Consider the following 16,538-nt stretch of genomic DNA (forward strand, 5'->3'; position numbering starts at 1 on the left):
GGCATAAAACCAAATTGATTCTCCAATATCATGAAACCTTCCTCAACCTATACTCAATCACCCTCTCCCAAAGTTTTATAGTATGACTCATGAGTTTTATACCATGATAGTTTGTGCAATCTTGTATATAACCCTTATTCTTATATAAAGGCACCAAAGTACTCTTCCTCTACTTATTAGGCATCTTATTTGTCTGCCAAATCTCGTTAAAAAGATTTGTCAACCATTCTAAACCTTTCTCACCCAAGCATTTTCAAGCCTCAATAGGTATACCATCTAGGCCAACTGTCGTTCTTGATTTCATTTTCTTCAAAGCCTCTGCATTTTTTTTTTGATTTCATCTCATGAAAAGGAATAGAGAAGTCTCTAAGATCCTAATCATGACTTTCATTAAATAGCTTATCAAAATAATCTTTCCATCTCTCCTTAATCTCCTCATCTTTGACTAAAACCCTTTGTGTTTTATCTTTGATACATCTAACTATACCCAGATCTCTCGATTTCCTATCTCTCATCTTTGCAAGCCTATAAATATCCTTCTCGCCCTCTTTGGTATCCAACTTGTCATAAACCTCTTTATATACCTTATCCCTCGTGTTTTGAACTAGTTTTTTAGCTTCCTTCTTTGCTATCATATACTTCTCCAAATTCTTATTATCACGACTCTTACTTAGATTTCTATAACACTATTTTTTAACCTTAATAGCTAATTTGACATCTTCATTCCACCATGATGTATTCTTACCTAGCGGTGCACCGCCTTTAGACTCACCCAATACCTCCTTAGTCACATTTCTCATGCCACCCATTATCTTATTCCACATTGATTCTGAATCCTCTTCGAGACACCAATCAACTTCCTTAACTGCATGCTCTACAAACATTCCTTGTTTAGCTCCTTTCAGTGCCCACCACTTAATTTTAGGATCTATCCTATGTCTATCCCTTTTGCAACATTTTCTAATTCTAAGATCTAAAATTAAGATTCTATGTTGTGTAGCTACACTTTCTCCCGGTATAACCTTACAATCGATGCAACAACCCCTATCTTTCTTTCTAAGTAAGAAAAAATCTATTTGACTCGTATTAACCCTACTTTTAAATGTTATTAGGTGAGACCCCCTCTTCCTAAACTAAGTGTTTGCTAAGATCATATCATAGGACAAACCAAAATCTAAAATCATTTCTCCACTTTCGTTTCTTTCTCCTATACCATAGCCTCTATGGATACTCTCAAATTCATCCCTACTAATGCCTACATATTCATTAAGGTCACCGCCGATGAAAAGCTTTTCTCCATAAGATATCCCTTGTACTACTCCATCTAAATCTTCCCAAAATTGACGTTTAATGGAATTATTTAAACCTACTTGAGGTGCATAAACACTAATAATATTAATAATATCCGTACCTAATACTAATTTAATAAGCAAAATCCGATCACCCTTCCTACGAACCTCAACTACATTATCTATAAACTCATGACTAATAACAATCCCTACTCCATTTGTATTCCTATTTATTCTTGTATACCAAATCTTATATCCCCAAGGTTCTATCACTTTTGCTTTCTCACCTACCCATTTGGTCTCTTGTAGACATAAAATATCCATCTTTCTCCTACACATAACATCCACTAACTCTACCAACTTACCAGTTAAAGACCCTATGTTCCAAGTGGCTAACCTAATTTTATGGTCTTGAACTATCTTCTTTACCCCCACCCGTCCAACAAAGTGAGGGAACCCTTGCCTATTTGACACCACACCCGGGCGTCGGTGTGATGCGTCACTTCTGGGCGACGACCTAGCAACCCTTGCCCATTTATCACTACCTCCGGGCCTATAAAGTACTGCACGTCGCTCAGTAGGGAATGCTCCAACGAAATTCTCATATTAGTTCATATTCATAAGGTGTGACTAAGTTTTTATGTTGGCTGTCACTGGCTTACCGCAACCCTCCTCCTTTATCCGAGCTTGGGACTGGCAGTGTATAACTAAACAGTTATACTCTTTAAATTTAACTTATTTTATTCTTAGCCAATATTTTCTCAAAAATGTGAGATAAACAAAAAAAAAATCAAATTTTCACGATAAAAATCTAATTGACAAATTGGCATTGTAGACTTTTGTCATTATCGGTAAGGGGAGACAGGTATTCCTCCCCTGATAAACCAAGTTAGCCTCTAAAAAATAGGGAAGTCATTTTTGCAAATTGGGTTCCAAACCCGGTTTTATAAAAAACAGGTTTGGTCCGCACCTGAATTTATTGGCACCCAAAGAAGTAGAGGTGGGAGCCGGCCTGAAGATGGTCCGGTTCTTAACGGGCTTGTTTTTTGAAGAGCAGCTCATGACCCGGTCTATTGGCTCAATGGGCTAATGTGAATCGGGTTGGGGCCCGACCCAAAACCAATCAACTAGTGCAACTAATTAGGTAAATAATAAATAATTAACAAGTTTTTATATACCCAACTAATTATCTTTGTAGTTTCATAAAATTAATGCAACTAATTAGGTAAAATAATAGTAGTTACCAACTTTTACCAGGAAATTAATTAATTTTTTAAATTTATGTCATTTAAAATTAATAAATGGTTTTGACCAGTCGAGCCTATTTGGAAGCCAGTGGGCCGAACCAAACCCGGCCCATGTATATAGCAGTCCGGGTTTCGGCCCAATAATTGGTCCGGGGCCTAAAACATTGACCGAAACTCTGCCCATGGCAGGTCGGGTCGGCTTGGCCAATCGGGCCACCCAGCCCATTGTCCACCCCTAATGGGGCTTTTTACAATTTAAATCGGGTTAACACCCAAAACTGATTTTTAGCGAACTTTTGGGTGTCACCCAAACCTTTGAGGATTAGTGGAACCGTTCTCTGCAACAGAAACTGCATTTGGGATAGAAGACGTGGTAGCACTGGCGTAGCGGGCAAAACCAAGTTTTTAAAGAAATTGTTTTGCTTGTAAATCAATATTTTGGCAAGCCATGTTTACCAAAAATTTTGGTTTTCAAGTATTTGTTTGGCTAAAAACTTTGTTTGCAAAAAATCAAAAAATAATTTGACCGAAAAAATGGTTGAACTGATGCCGGCTAGCATTGGGTATGTCAGCGGTGTCAGTCGGCCATTTTCTAGTTGGTAGGTTGCCGAAAAACAGCCAGATGACTAAAAAAAAAAAAAAAGTCTGGCAATTTTTTGGCCGTCTGATGGTAGGAAAATGGCTGGGATGGCATCAGCCAGCATTGGCCATGCCAGTTGGTGCCAGTCTAGCCATTTTCCGGCCGATAGATGGCTGGAAAATGGCTAGCATCACAATAAAATAAAAAATACCTGGCCATTTTTCGGCAATCTATTGGCTATAAACTGGGTAGGTTAACACCGGTTCATATGGTCACTACTGGGTGGTGCCAACCAAGTAAATTTGCAGTTCGTAAATGACCAGAAAAATGGGGAGGCATGGACAAAATGAAAAAAAAAAAAGAAAAAAAGTTTCTGCCATTTGTAACTGGTGATCGACCGGAGACAGCTGGCTTGTTGGAACCCCGTATGAGGCTCATAAGAGGGGGTTGAAGAGAGGGTGGGGAGAGAGCAATGCACAACCCTCCCCCCAGATAAACCCAGTTTTAGGTTGTATTTCACAAACCGGGTTTTCAAAGAAATAAGTTTGCCAAAACTGGGTTTCTGACTTCATCTGAGAAAGATGAGTTTAATTCTTTTATAGTATAGGTAAACACATTATAAGCAGCTCAGCTCATGTTCTAAGCGCTCAAATCAGGCTTGTATAACTCAAAAACCAGAGGCAGAGACTACATTAAATTGTTAACCATCTGGTCCATATGGGTTTGGTGTAGTAGAAGAGGCCTTGGCCACTAGACGGGTGGTCAGAGTTCCATTCCTATAAGTGTCAAACCCATGCATTAATTCTGCCAAAGCCGAGCGACTCCATTGGGACAAGGGTGCACCACAGGTTCAGGAAATCGACCGTAAGCACAGCAGACTGAACCAACACGACTAGGTCTCTGATCCGAGGGGTGGTTTTCTCGTCCTTCAGGGAAAAAAATTGGTAGCCATCTATTTAGACATGGGTGAATATATTCACAAAAGAAACATGTTTTAATTACTATAAAAAAAATCTTTGTACATAACCTGGTAGCCTACTCTCCAGTTTGGGCTCCAAAAACATATCACCATTATGTCAAGATACTCGGCTCTTCAAAAAGGAAAAATGATAATGGGAATCCGATCTCATTCTAATCTTCATTGCCCATAATTAGTCTCCATATAGTAGGAAGAAAGCCTCAAGTTGCCCGCTGCAAGAGCAAAATCAATACATAAATAAATAAAGTGGCTTCTTAATATTACTCTTGAGATATGTTGAAAACTTTATATTCATTTTACTAAAATTGTTTTGTAGGGCATTACGCACCGCAATTAGCAAAGAAGATTCATGACTACAACAAGATCACCAAAAGCATTCTCATCAACCTTAAGGGCTTTCTTGTAAGTCTTTCCTTTTCTACATAAATAGTACATGCTATCTATACATTTTAAACGCCAAATCCAGGAGTATGCTAGTGAAATAAAATTTTAGTGAATAACTCAATAGAGTACCGTGTGTGGCAACATACACTAAGCACCAGTAGTTTCTTCCATAAAAGTCTTGCCAGTAATACATTTACTAGTGCTACAGCGTAGATCCAATAAATGACTTTTATTGACACTAAATTACCGCCAATGAAAATGTAATGTTTCATTGGCACTATGCATGTGTCAGGTAACTTTTTTTCTTAAACTAATGTAGCATAAAAAAATGTCTTTTTTGGCACTAAATTAGTGCTTAAAAATAATAAAAATTTTGATACTTTTTAGCGCTAGAAAAAATGTCTTTTTTAGTGTCCGTCATGGTTTTTTTTTTGTTAATTTAGTTTTTTTCTCATGTATAATTTGTTCATACATTCATTCAATAATGAACTTGCTTATATATTCATTTATTCATTCTAAAATGAACCTAATTATACATTCATTCATTCATTCATACACTTAGCACCAGTAGTTTCACCAATAAAAGTCTTGCCAGTAATACACTTACTAGTGCTAATGCGTAGATCCAGTAAATAACTTTTACTGATACTAAATTACTGTCAATGAAAATGTTTCATTGGCACAATGCATGCATTAGTTAACTTTTTTTCTTGCACTAATGTAGCATAAAAAAATGTCTATTTTGGCACTAAATTAGTGCTAAAAATAATAAAAATTTTGATACTTTTTAGTGCTAGAAAAAAGATCTTTTTTAGTGCCGGTGATAGTTTTTTTTTTTAATTTAGTTTTTTTCTCATGTATAATTTGCTCATACATTCATTCAATAATGAACTTGCTTATACATCAATTTATTCATTCTAAAATGAACTTGCTTATAGATTCATTCATTCATTCATTTCATTCATTCGAAATGAACCTGCTCATTGATTTCATTCATTCTAAAGTAAATATGTTCAAACATACATTCAGTTTTTGCATTCAATATTAACCAACTCTTATAATCATTTGTTCATTCATCATCAAATGAATATGCTTATACATACATACATACATTAAATAACAAACATATTTATACATATATTCATTCATTTATTCAAAAAATGAATATGCTCATATATACATTCAATCATTCATTCAAAAATACATATGCTCATACGTACATTCATTCATTCATTTAAAAATAATTCATTAAAAAATAAATATGCTCATACATTCATTCATTCATTTAAAAATAAATCAGTTCATACATTCATTCATTTCATTAATTCGAAATGAACTTGCTCATTTATTTCATTCATTCTAAAATGAACATGCTCATACATATATTCATTTTTTGTATTTAATATGAACCAACACATACAATCATTCATCCATTCATTTATCACCAAATGAATTTGCTTATTAATACATACATTTAATTAATAATGAACATGTTCATACATACATTCTTTTATTCATTAAAAAATAAATATGCTCATACATATATTTATTCATTCATTGAACTTGAAGTAGATTATACATTCATTCATTTTAAATCATACTTCTCATTCATTTCATTCATTTAATAATGAACCTCCATAACTCCAACCTCAATAATTGTAATATTTACATTTGAAGCTCTGCAAGAAATACAATATTTAGAGCATACATATACACAATTATGTATATTTCTTCTTTCAACCCTCTATAAATTCAATATTTACATTTAAACTTAAAAATGTAAAATATTTAAAAAATCATGAATTAATATGTGAGACAATGTTACTTGACAAAAAAAGAAAAAAAGATTTGTTTTAAATATATACAAATAGTTTTATAGCTCATGAAATAAGAAAAAGATGACATCTCATAACTTGAAGTTTTATAGTTCAAAATAATGCATCAAACTTTTCAACTGATGATAAGGGATGTAAGGTGGATGTGTTGCCAAGTTCTCATTGAGAGTACTATAAGGCTTGAAGTTCCCATGCTTGCACCTGAAGTTTCTTCAATCTTTTGTGTATTCCCTTAACACCCATGCTTTCATCATCTTAGGAATGTTAAACTTTTATTGCAATAACAATATATCTATATTACTTATAGTTGAATAAATAAATATTAAAATTAAAAAATATATACTATGTATATAAGGAATATACATACCATCACAAAAGTTCAATTGATAAAAAAACATGATTTTTCAAGCCTTGAATATTTTTAAAAATTTTAAACCGGCAATTTTTAACCTTATAAAACCTACCTACAGATGATCCAAGAGTCAATTCCTATAAAAACAAGAATGTAGAACACATTTATATGGTTAGATTTAATGAAAACATAGAAAAGCCCTTCAAAAGCATGGTAAGCTGGCACTATGCTAGAAAAGTTGTATGCAACTACCACCTATATGAATCCTTGTCAAGCAGCCACTCAATAGAACCACAACGGTCCATGAACTAGAACAACTAGAATGCATTCATAAAGATCCAAATGCTTAGTACGCCCACTATGACCTCATTGTACATAAGAACATCAGTGCTAGCCATTTAACTAATTGGCACAACCAAATTAGTCAAAAGAGCTTTGACTGGGCTGGTCGACCTCCCAAAATGTTTTGCTATAAAGACCAAAATTAAGAAAATGATAAAAAATAAATGAAATTCAGCAGTCCAAACCAAACTGAGCTTGGTTGAGTTAACTGAGACCAAAACTGAAACCTAAGTCAAGTCCAAAGTTTAAAGTGAAAAGTTCAACTGACAAGTCCCGTGAGTTTATTGCACTCTAAAGTGATTCTATTCAATATGAACCTATATAGGTTTTCCTCCATGATCAATATGGACTAAACAATTTTCATAAGAGAGTTTTCCCTCCAAAACTGATTTTTTGAAAAACCAGGTAAAAAGGAATGTAAAAAAACTAAAAAACTAGATGTTCAAGCTCAGCTTGAGCTCGAGCCAATCTTGAACAGCATGTGTCCATTACAGGGGTAATTCCCGCACTCTATCTCTCCATTCCCCCTACCTAACTCCTACCTCTGGACCCCTGCACCAACCCCCTTTGCATGACTCAAGGTGCACCACACACAACGCATGCCAAGCACTCGTGCACTGGCTCGTACTGTTCACGGAACGCCTGCACCAGTCGATCTCTTGGCCTCGCCACCACAACCTACTTTGTACTTTGTAGTAAGCAATGTGTGTAACTAATGCACTGGCCTGTAAGAGTGAGAGTTATAAAATGCTTTTGCTCAAGAAAGAAGAAACTGCAAACCAATTTTTGTGCCCCAAAAATGAAGTCTTTTCAAAATAATCTATATCATCATTTTAAGAAGCATGTCTGTTTGTGTGCCTGTCCTGTCCATACGTACATGTTCCCTTTGTTTTCTCGTGCATGTGTGTGTTAATGGACATGCTTGACTTTGCATTGTTTTTTATGATTTAAAGCACCTTTTTATACTCAGCCACGGAAAAAGCCCCCATCACTGACTTCACATTGGCAGGCCTCCGGTTTGTAAAAACCCTTGATGTGCCCCTGTCCATTGGGTAGTGTACACTCAATTCCGACCTAGAAGTAAAAGATGTCGCCCATGGTTCCAAACTGCAGATGTCCCATGCCAAGTGACAAACCAAGCTCGCCCCAAGAATGGAGGGATGTTAGGTTTAGATGGGATTGCAAAATGCTTCTATGAACACAAACAAACTCACACCCGACAATCGAACAACTACAAATTAAGAACGAGAAGAAAAAGAGAAAGAGGTAAGAGAGCACACAGAGATTTACGTGGTTCGGAGGGAACCTCCTATATCCATGGGCAGCAGCGATGTTAAATGTTCACTAGAAAAGAGGGAGATACTAAATTATTGTTCTTTCTCTCTGTCTAATTCTCTACTGAGAGCCATCCAGAAAAAATGAAGAGGAGTTTAAAAAAAAAATATTTGTCACCCAAAAAACTAAATTAGCAATTGTCAGCCTAATGAGAAGAGGACGAGTCATCCAACAAATCCTCCTCTTGGCGAGTCTTCACGAAACTAGTTTCATCACGAACATTGCCATCTCCACGCCCCGTTTGGGGCCTTTATCAAATGCAGCGAATTCCAACCAAGTCAAAACAATACTTGAACTTGGCCACTGGAAGAGACTTAGTCAATATATTTGCAAGATTATCAACTGTGCCAATCTTCTTGACTGAAATTTCACATTGTGCAATCACATCTCTGATGAAATGATATTTCACATCAATGTGCTTAGTTCTCTCATAAAACATTTGATCTTTAGTCAAATGAATTGCACTCTAGCTATCACAATTAACAACAATCACTTCAAGTTTTAGACTAAGCTCACAACCTTATCAACCAAATAGCTTCTTTCACTGCCTCAGGAACTGCCACATATTCTGCTTCTGTGGTAGATAAGGCAATTGTAGATTACAACGAAGCTTTCCAACTAATAACACAATCACCAATTGTGAACACATAACCTATGAGTGATCTTTTATCAAGATCTCTTGTAAAATCTAAATCAACAAAACCAGTCGAACTATCACTCCTCCTCTCAAACTCCAAACAGTAATTAGAAGTACCATGTAGATATCTAAAAATCCATTTCACTGCTTGCCAGTGTCTTTTTCCTAGATTTGACATGTATCTGCTCACAACACTAACAGCATGGGCAATATTTGGTAGTGTGCAAACCATTGCATAAATTATGCTACCAACTACACTGGAGTAAGGGATATGTGACATGTATTGTTCTTCTTCCTTAGATTGTGGAGACAACTATGTTGAAAGCCTGAAATGAGCTGTAAGAGTTGTAGATACAGGCTTAGGATCAAACATACTAAATCGTTGAAGTACCTTCTTAATGTACTTTTCTTGTGTTAAGAGTAGTTTCCATGTCTTCCTATTTCTTAAGATCTCCATCTCGAGAATCTTCTTAGCTGCTCCTAAATCTTTTATTTCAAACTCTTCACTCAACTAGTTTTTTAACTTATTGATCTCAAACACATCCTTCGCTGCTATGAGCATGTCATCAACATAAAGTAACAAATAAATGCAAGAATCATTAGATAGTTTTCTGAAATAAACACAGCTATCACACTTGCTTCTCCAATAACCATGCTCATTCATAAAAGTATTGTACCATTGTCTAAGAGACTGTTTTAAACCATATAGTGACTTTTTCAACAAACACACATGATCCTCCTTGCCTTCAATCACAAAACCTTTAGGTTGCTACATGTAAATTTATTTTTCAAGTTCACCATGCAGGAAAGTAGTCTTGACATCCATTTATTCCAATTCCAAGTCGTAGGTTGCAACCAAAGTTAACAAAACATGAATAGAGCTATGTTTTACAACAGGTGAGAACACTTCATTATAGTCAACACCCTCAACCTGACTATTGCCCTTTGTTGCCAACCGTGCTTTATATCTTGCATCTTCTACACCCAGAGTACCTTCCTTCTTCTTGAAGATCCATTTACATCCAACTATCTTTTTACCTTTAGGAGGCTTCACCAATTCCCATGTGTGATTTTTGTGAAGAGACTCAATCTCTTCATGCATAGCCAATAGCCAATAGCCAATAGCCACTTCACAGAATCATTACAAGAGACTGCTTCTGAATGTTTGGTAAGATTATCTGTTTTCACAGTCCCTTCTTCCAGTGACAAATCATAAACAACCATATCTTCAAAACCATATATTTGTGGCAGTCTAATATTTCTCCTATGTCTGTCTCTAGCAAGAGTGTATTGCTCATGTTGTGAAGTTTCTTCAACCTGTGTAGTCCTTGATGTCTGCACAAGACTGGACTGAGAAGACAACATACAGTGTTGAATAGGAGCTGAGCCACCACTCTCAAGCTCCACCTTCTCGATGGTGCCACTACTAGAACCTGCATCAATAGGAACAACAAACTCCTTCCTAGGATGTAGCATACCAGATTCATCAAAAATAACATCTTTCTCTAACATAAACTTAGGTGATTTTGGATCAGTGCACCACAACCTATATCCTTTCACCCCATATCCATAACCAAGAAAAATGCACTTTTTAGCTCTAGGATCTAATATACCATCATCAATATATGCATAAGGCAAGACAAGCAAAAATTTTCAAATCAAAATAATCAGCAGGCTTACCTGACCATACCTTCTCTGGAGTCTTGCACTCTATAGTTGTGGATGGAGAACTATTCACCAAATAGCAAGCTGTAGAGACTGCTTCTGCCTAGAACTCCTTTGACAAACTGGCATTTATCAACATACATCGGGCTCTCTCTATGAGGGTTTTGTTTATACGTTCTGCCACTCCATTCTACCGAGGTGTTTTTTTGATTGTATGATGTCTGACAATACCTTCATTTTTGCAAAACTCTTCAAATTCTGATGAGCAAAATTCTAAACCATTATCTGTCATGAGCCTCTTAATCTTCTTCCCAGTTTGTTTTTCAATTAACATCTTCTAATGCTTGAAGTGCTTGAACACTTTATTCTCGAGCTTTAGCATAAACACCCAAACTTTCCTGGAGAAATCATCAATGAAGGTAAGCATATACCGAGCACCACCTTTAGATGGAACACGAGAAGGACCCCAAATGTCTGAATGAATATAGTCCAATGTACCCTTGGTTCTGTGAACTGTTGTGCTGAAACTAACTCTTTTTTTGCTTTCCAAGAACACAATGCTCACAGAAATCCATTTTTCTTGTACTCTGACCACCAAATAGACCTCTTTTACTCAGAAGTGCCATGCCCTTCTCACTCATGTGCCACAACCTCATATACCACAATCTTGTGGCATCGTAACTGTACTACCCTCCTGAACATATAAATTTCCAGATCTCTTTTCCTGAAAATTTTCATAACTCCACTTTCAGCTGTGTACTTGCACCCATTGGAATCAAGAGTGCTCAAAGATATGAGATTTTTCTTCAAGTCTGGAACATGCCTGACATCTGATAAGGTTCTCACTATCCCATCATGCATCTTAATTCAGACTATTACAATGCCAACAGTTTTGCATGGGGCATTGTTTCCCATCAAAACAACTCCAATCATCAATTGATTCATAAGTGGAAAACCAGTACTTGTGAGGACACATGTGATAAGAACAACCTGAGTCTAACATCCATTCACCCTTGGATTTACTAGCACTAAAAGATAAGAGAATAAAGTCATCTGAATCACTTTCAACAACACCGGCTTCAACGGGTTTTTCAATTTTCTCTTTGCTTTCATTTTTCTGCTGCTTGTTTTTCAACTTAAAACACTCGTCCTTAATGTGCCCTTTCTTATGACAGTAATTGTAAATCTTTCTTCTATTCTTGGATTTAGATTTGGAATCACTCTTCTTTTCTCCTGAATTTCGTTCCTTTGGCCTTCCTCTAGCAACTAGTCCCTCTTCCTGACCTTCACTAGCATTGCCTGTCAATTCCCTGTCCATTAACTCTTTTGAGAACAAGGATGCCTTAACATCCTCCATGGAGATAGAATATCTCCCATAAATCAAGGTCTTTCTAAAATGCTTGAAAGACGCAGGCAAAGAACATAACAATAAAAGTGCTTGATCCGCATCATCTATCTTCACATCAATATTTTCTAAATTCATAATAATGTAATTAAATTCATTAAGATGAATCTTAACTGATGTACCTTCAGTCATACGGAGCATGAACAACCATTGCTTCAAATGCAACTTGATGTACATTAATGACTCCAACTTTTAATGACTCCAACTTGAGCCATAAGCCTGCAGTCGTCTTCTCATGAATGACCTCCCTGAGAACTTCATTGGATAGACACAACTGAATTGCAGCCAAAGCTTTCTCATCCATCTCCTCCTTGTCTTCTGCAAACATAGAGGTCGGCATCTTGTCTTTTCCCAATAATGCTTTCTACAATCCCTTTTGCGTCAAGAGTGCACGCATCTTCACATGCCATAGACCAAAACTCACATTTCGATCTTAAACTTTGCTGACATGGTTGTGCATTCGTCTAGGACTGTTACCACTAAACCTGGCTCTGATACTAGTTTGTTAGGTTCAGATGGGATTGTAAACTGTGTCTACAAACACAAACGAACACACACCCGACAATCGAACAACTACAAATCAAGAACGAGAAGAAAGAGGTAAGAGAGCACACATAGATTTACGTAGTTCAGAGGGGAACCTCTACATCCACGGGCTGCAGCGATGTTAAATGTTCACTAGAAAAGAGAGAGATACTAAATTACTGTTCTTGCTCTCTGTCTAATTCTCTACCCAGAAAAAAATTAAGAGTTTAAAAAAAAATAACTGTCACCCAAAAAACTAAATTAGTAACCGTCAGCCTAATGAGAAGTGGACGAGTCGTCCAACAAGGGAGGAGCTCTTGTGGTGTCAAAGGCTCACATTTTTAGTTACTACTGAAAAAAACAAACATGTTTTTCTATGGATTAGCTTCCTCTTAGAAAGATCAACGTAATTTAAGTTTTTAAATATTGAACTGGTAAGCGGTCTGCCTAACTCCAGCTTGCCTGTCAAAAAAAAGGTAACATTCTTGTCCGTCATTCAGTTTGTGATATGCAAAAGACTTTTATCATTCCAGCATACCTGCTTTGAAATCCTTTTAGTATGGGAGTTCAATGATCAATAACAATTTGCTTCGATAGAATCTAACTAATTGCTCTCTAAAACTGGCGTGTTGTAAACAGCGATCAATATGTCATGTGAAACATGGCAAAAGTTGACAAACTCAAATGTCAGTGTTGGCAATAGTGGAATTCATGAAGCTGGGAATTTTTCATGTGAATCCCAAACTTGCCTCCCAAATTTCAACTTGAGCTCAATCGTATCCAAAAACAGTAAATGAAAAATCAAATTGCCTTCGACAAAATGTCTACACTGGAGCACATCCAAAATCACTATGTTTATGCTTTACTTACCGCCATTCTGATTCCTCGTTTTTGTTGCTTGAAATTTGATATGTATATGTGTGTGTGTGTGTGTGTGTGTGTGTGTGTGCAAATACGTACATATACAGGTGGGGAATCCAGTGATAGACAGCTACTATGACAATCTAGGTACAGTGAACTACTGGTGGAGCCATGCGCTCATCTCAGATGCCACCTACAAATCTATACTCAAGATCTGCAACTTCTCAGAGGCTAACCATTCGGACAATTGCACTGGCATCCTCTATTATGCTGTTAGCCATGAGTTTGGAAACATTGACCCATACAATATTTATACACCACCATGTAAAACCTCATCTACGAACAAGTTGCCTGTGATCAGACTCAAGAACACATTGTTTGCGAGACAAATGTATGGATATGATCCTTGTTCTGAGAACCATGCAGAAAAATACTACAACAGGCTCGACGTACAAAGAGCGATGCATGCAAATTCAACTGGAATACCGTACAAGTGGACAACCTGCAGGTTGTATGAAGCACCAACGAATGTTCTTTATTCCTACTTAGCAAGCTAAAATTGGTCATTCACTTTTCTTATAGGCCAACTTCAAGTGCATGTTCTGCATTGAATGAATTGGAACATAAATATTCATGGATCCAATGCAGGATTTGCATGAACTTAGACACGTTTTGGATGTCTAAAGTCGAGCTTTCCATTGGGTATGTTACATGGTATTAGATAAAATGTAAAGGCAAGCACGTACACAAACTCCAACATTTCTATTGCTACTATGTGAAACTTGAGGAAGTTCATAAGCTTCCGTTTTCGATAGCATTAGAAGTGCAAGCATTGGAATTCATGTGCTTGCTTATCTTTCACTTGATGTCAGAATGTAGCCTTGCAATGAAGGTGACTTTGGCACAAATTTAGGTAGAATTGAGAAGAGGAATCGAGCAGATTGTATCAATGGAAAATTTCAGATGGCATTTGGTAGCTTTTTTTTCGCATAACAAATCTCTTTTCTGCTGCTTTTCTGTGTGCTAGTAAAGTGCTAAAAGACTGGAAAGATGCTCAATTTTCAATGTTGCCTACTTATAGAGAGCTCATCAAAGCTGGCCTACGAATTTGGGTTTTCAGGTAAACTTTTTGTTCAAGTAACTACTTGTGATCAGATGCTACATGATCATTCCCCCCTTGTTGTGATGGTCGAATGGTCAAACGTACCTAATGTTTTATTGTTACATGTTTCTGCTTATTGTGAGGAATGAAGAAAAGAACTCATGAAGTCGACCCTATGTACTTGGAATAAAGCTTTGATAAATAATTATTTTTTTGCTTACAGTGCAAACTATGACCAAGTTCCCAAGGTTTCTAATAGTAGTGGACACTATCAGGGATCAGTCAAAGAATTCCCTTTCCATGTCAAAAAAAAAGGGATGAAAGGGCATATTATGCAATCTTTGTGAAACGCTAGCTAGCCCATTCAGTTTGATAATAGCCCCGATTCAACAGAATCTCTTTTCGTTTTATTTGGGGGTGCATAATTGTAGAGTAGCATGCTAATTGGCTATGCCTTTGAAATTTGGCTTTACCGAATTTACGGTTGTACATTGCAGTGGAGATACGGACTCAGTTGTCCCAGTTACTGCAACAAGATTTTCCTTGAGCCAACTCAACCTCCCCGTGAAGATTCCTTGGTACCCATGGTACTCTGGGGGCCAGGTACGCTTATCATTCCACTTGGAAACATATAAACAAATCTGGGTCTCACTTGTTTCATTGCCTTGGAACGAAAGAATCTTTCATGGGAAAGGGCATGGGTTTTTAAAAACTCCTGCCGGCTCAACTTTCTCATAAAAGTCCTTTCATATGGAGGGATATAGGAAGGGATTTACACATGACAAGTGAAAGGCGGTAGGAAAAACTGAGGCCCACTTAGGAATTTCCCATGAAAACTACATGAAACAAACGGATTAGGGAATTGGTCCATAACAAAGCTACGAGTTAAGTCTTCCATTTTAAAAATGAATCAAAGCCAATTATGCAAATGGATTATGCAGTATCTATTAGTGCCAACCATGAACAAAGATGATGTGCCCATGTAAGCTTGTCCTCGCACCAAAATTCTTATTGGAATATTATGCAATAAATTTACAAAGAACTGAACTAGTTCCTTGGTTGATGGCAAATTTCACCAACCTCAAACACATGACCTTTGTTTTTCATTTTTCTTGTTTATTGGTTGTCATCAAAATTTTAAACATATATTCAAATGACAAGAAACAAGATTTCTCCTAGCACTAGCACAAAATTCTGCTTAACTCAATGAGGACTAGAGCCTATATCCACTACAACTAGAGGCATAGATTTAACTTGTTAGGTTTCTGTTTCTCTGATCGCTTCTTGAAATATTACCTAGGTGGGAGGATGGACAGAGGTGTACCAAGGGCTAACTTTTGCTACAGTCAGAGGAGCTGGGCATCAAGTTCCAACTTTCCAAGCAAAGAGGGCATTCTGCCTTTTCAAGTCTTTCTTGGCTGTAAGAAGGCTCCCCCCCAGTTTTGAAACAGATGAAGGTGGCCAGTGTTTTCCTTAGAATTTTCTTTGCATTTTTTAAATGCATGAAATATTGGAATTATTTTCTTCTCATTTTTCCAATACATGAAATACTGGGTTGTTGTTTCTTCTGTTTGCCTGGAATTGTTGATAAAACTTCTTGTAGGCACTCAAGTCGCTTCCCATGCAAATAGTGAGTAATTCAAGGAAAGAAAAGCTTGACACACTTTCTTTCCTTTTGCTCTAATGGTTGAGAGAAAGAGAGTCAAGTTCCAATCTTGTTTAAGAAATCTCTCTTCAAACTTTATTATATGAAATTGTTTATATTACAAACCATAGTTACCAGGAAACGAAATGGACACAAGAAGCGATGCGTGAAGGGGAAGTGGGGACGGAGTGCTAAAAAGTATGAAGCGGGAAATTGTCAAGCAATTATGCAAGTGCATGAAAAATGAAAACTAAATACATAAAAAGCAGCAATATGAAGCAGGTGTAGAAGCAAATAAGAAATTTCGTAAACACAAATATAAATAGATATAAAACCAACATGCAAGCTTGTTGTA

At 36.6% G+C, this 16,538-nt stretch overlaps 1 protein-coding gene across 1 annotated transcript in view; it reads left to right on the top strand.

Annotated features, from left to right (window-relative positions):
• Window positions 1-16,201, top strand: part of LOC149837363 (serine carboxypeptidase 24-like) — a 37,739-nt gene extending 21,538 nt beyond the window's left edge. Inside the window, exons 5-9 of the mRNA XM_090005995.1 lie at window positions 4,412-4,497; window positions 13,544-13,944; window positions 14,464-14,556; window positions 15,036-15,141; window positions 15,839-16,201. Of these exons, the coding sequence (XP_089862121.1) occupies window positions 4,412-4,497; window positions 13,544-13,944; window positions 14,464-14,556; window positions 15,036-15,141; window positions 15,839-16,015 (863 nt within the window). The 3' untranslated portion in view covers window positions 16,016-16,201. The remainder of the gene's footprint in view (window positions 1-4,411; window positions 4,498-13,543; window positions 13,945-14,463; window positions 14,557-15,035; window positions 15,142-15,838) is intronic.
• Window positions 16,202-16,538: the final 337 nt, after the last annotated feature.

This window comes from Nuphar pumila, chromosome 5, assembly GCF_984573655.1.
Source record: "Nuphar pumila chromosome 5, dmNupPumi1.hap1.1, whole genome shotgun sequence".
NCBI lineage: Eukaryota > Viridiplantae > Streptophyta > Magnoliopsida > Nymphaeales > Nymphaeaceae > Nuphar > Nuphar pumila.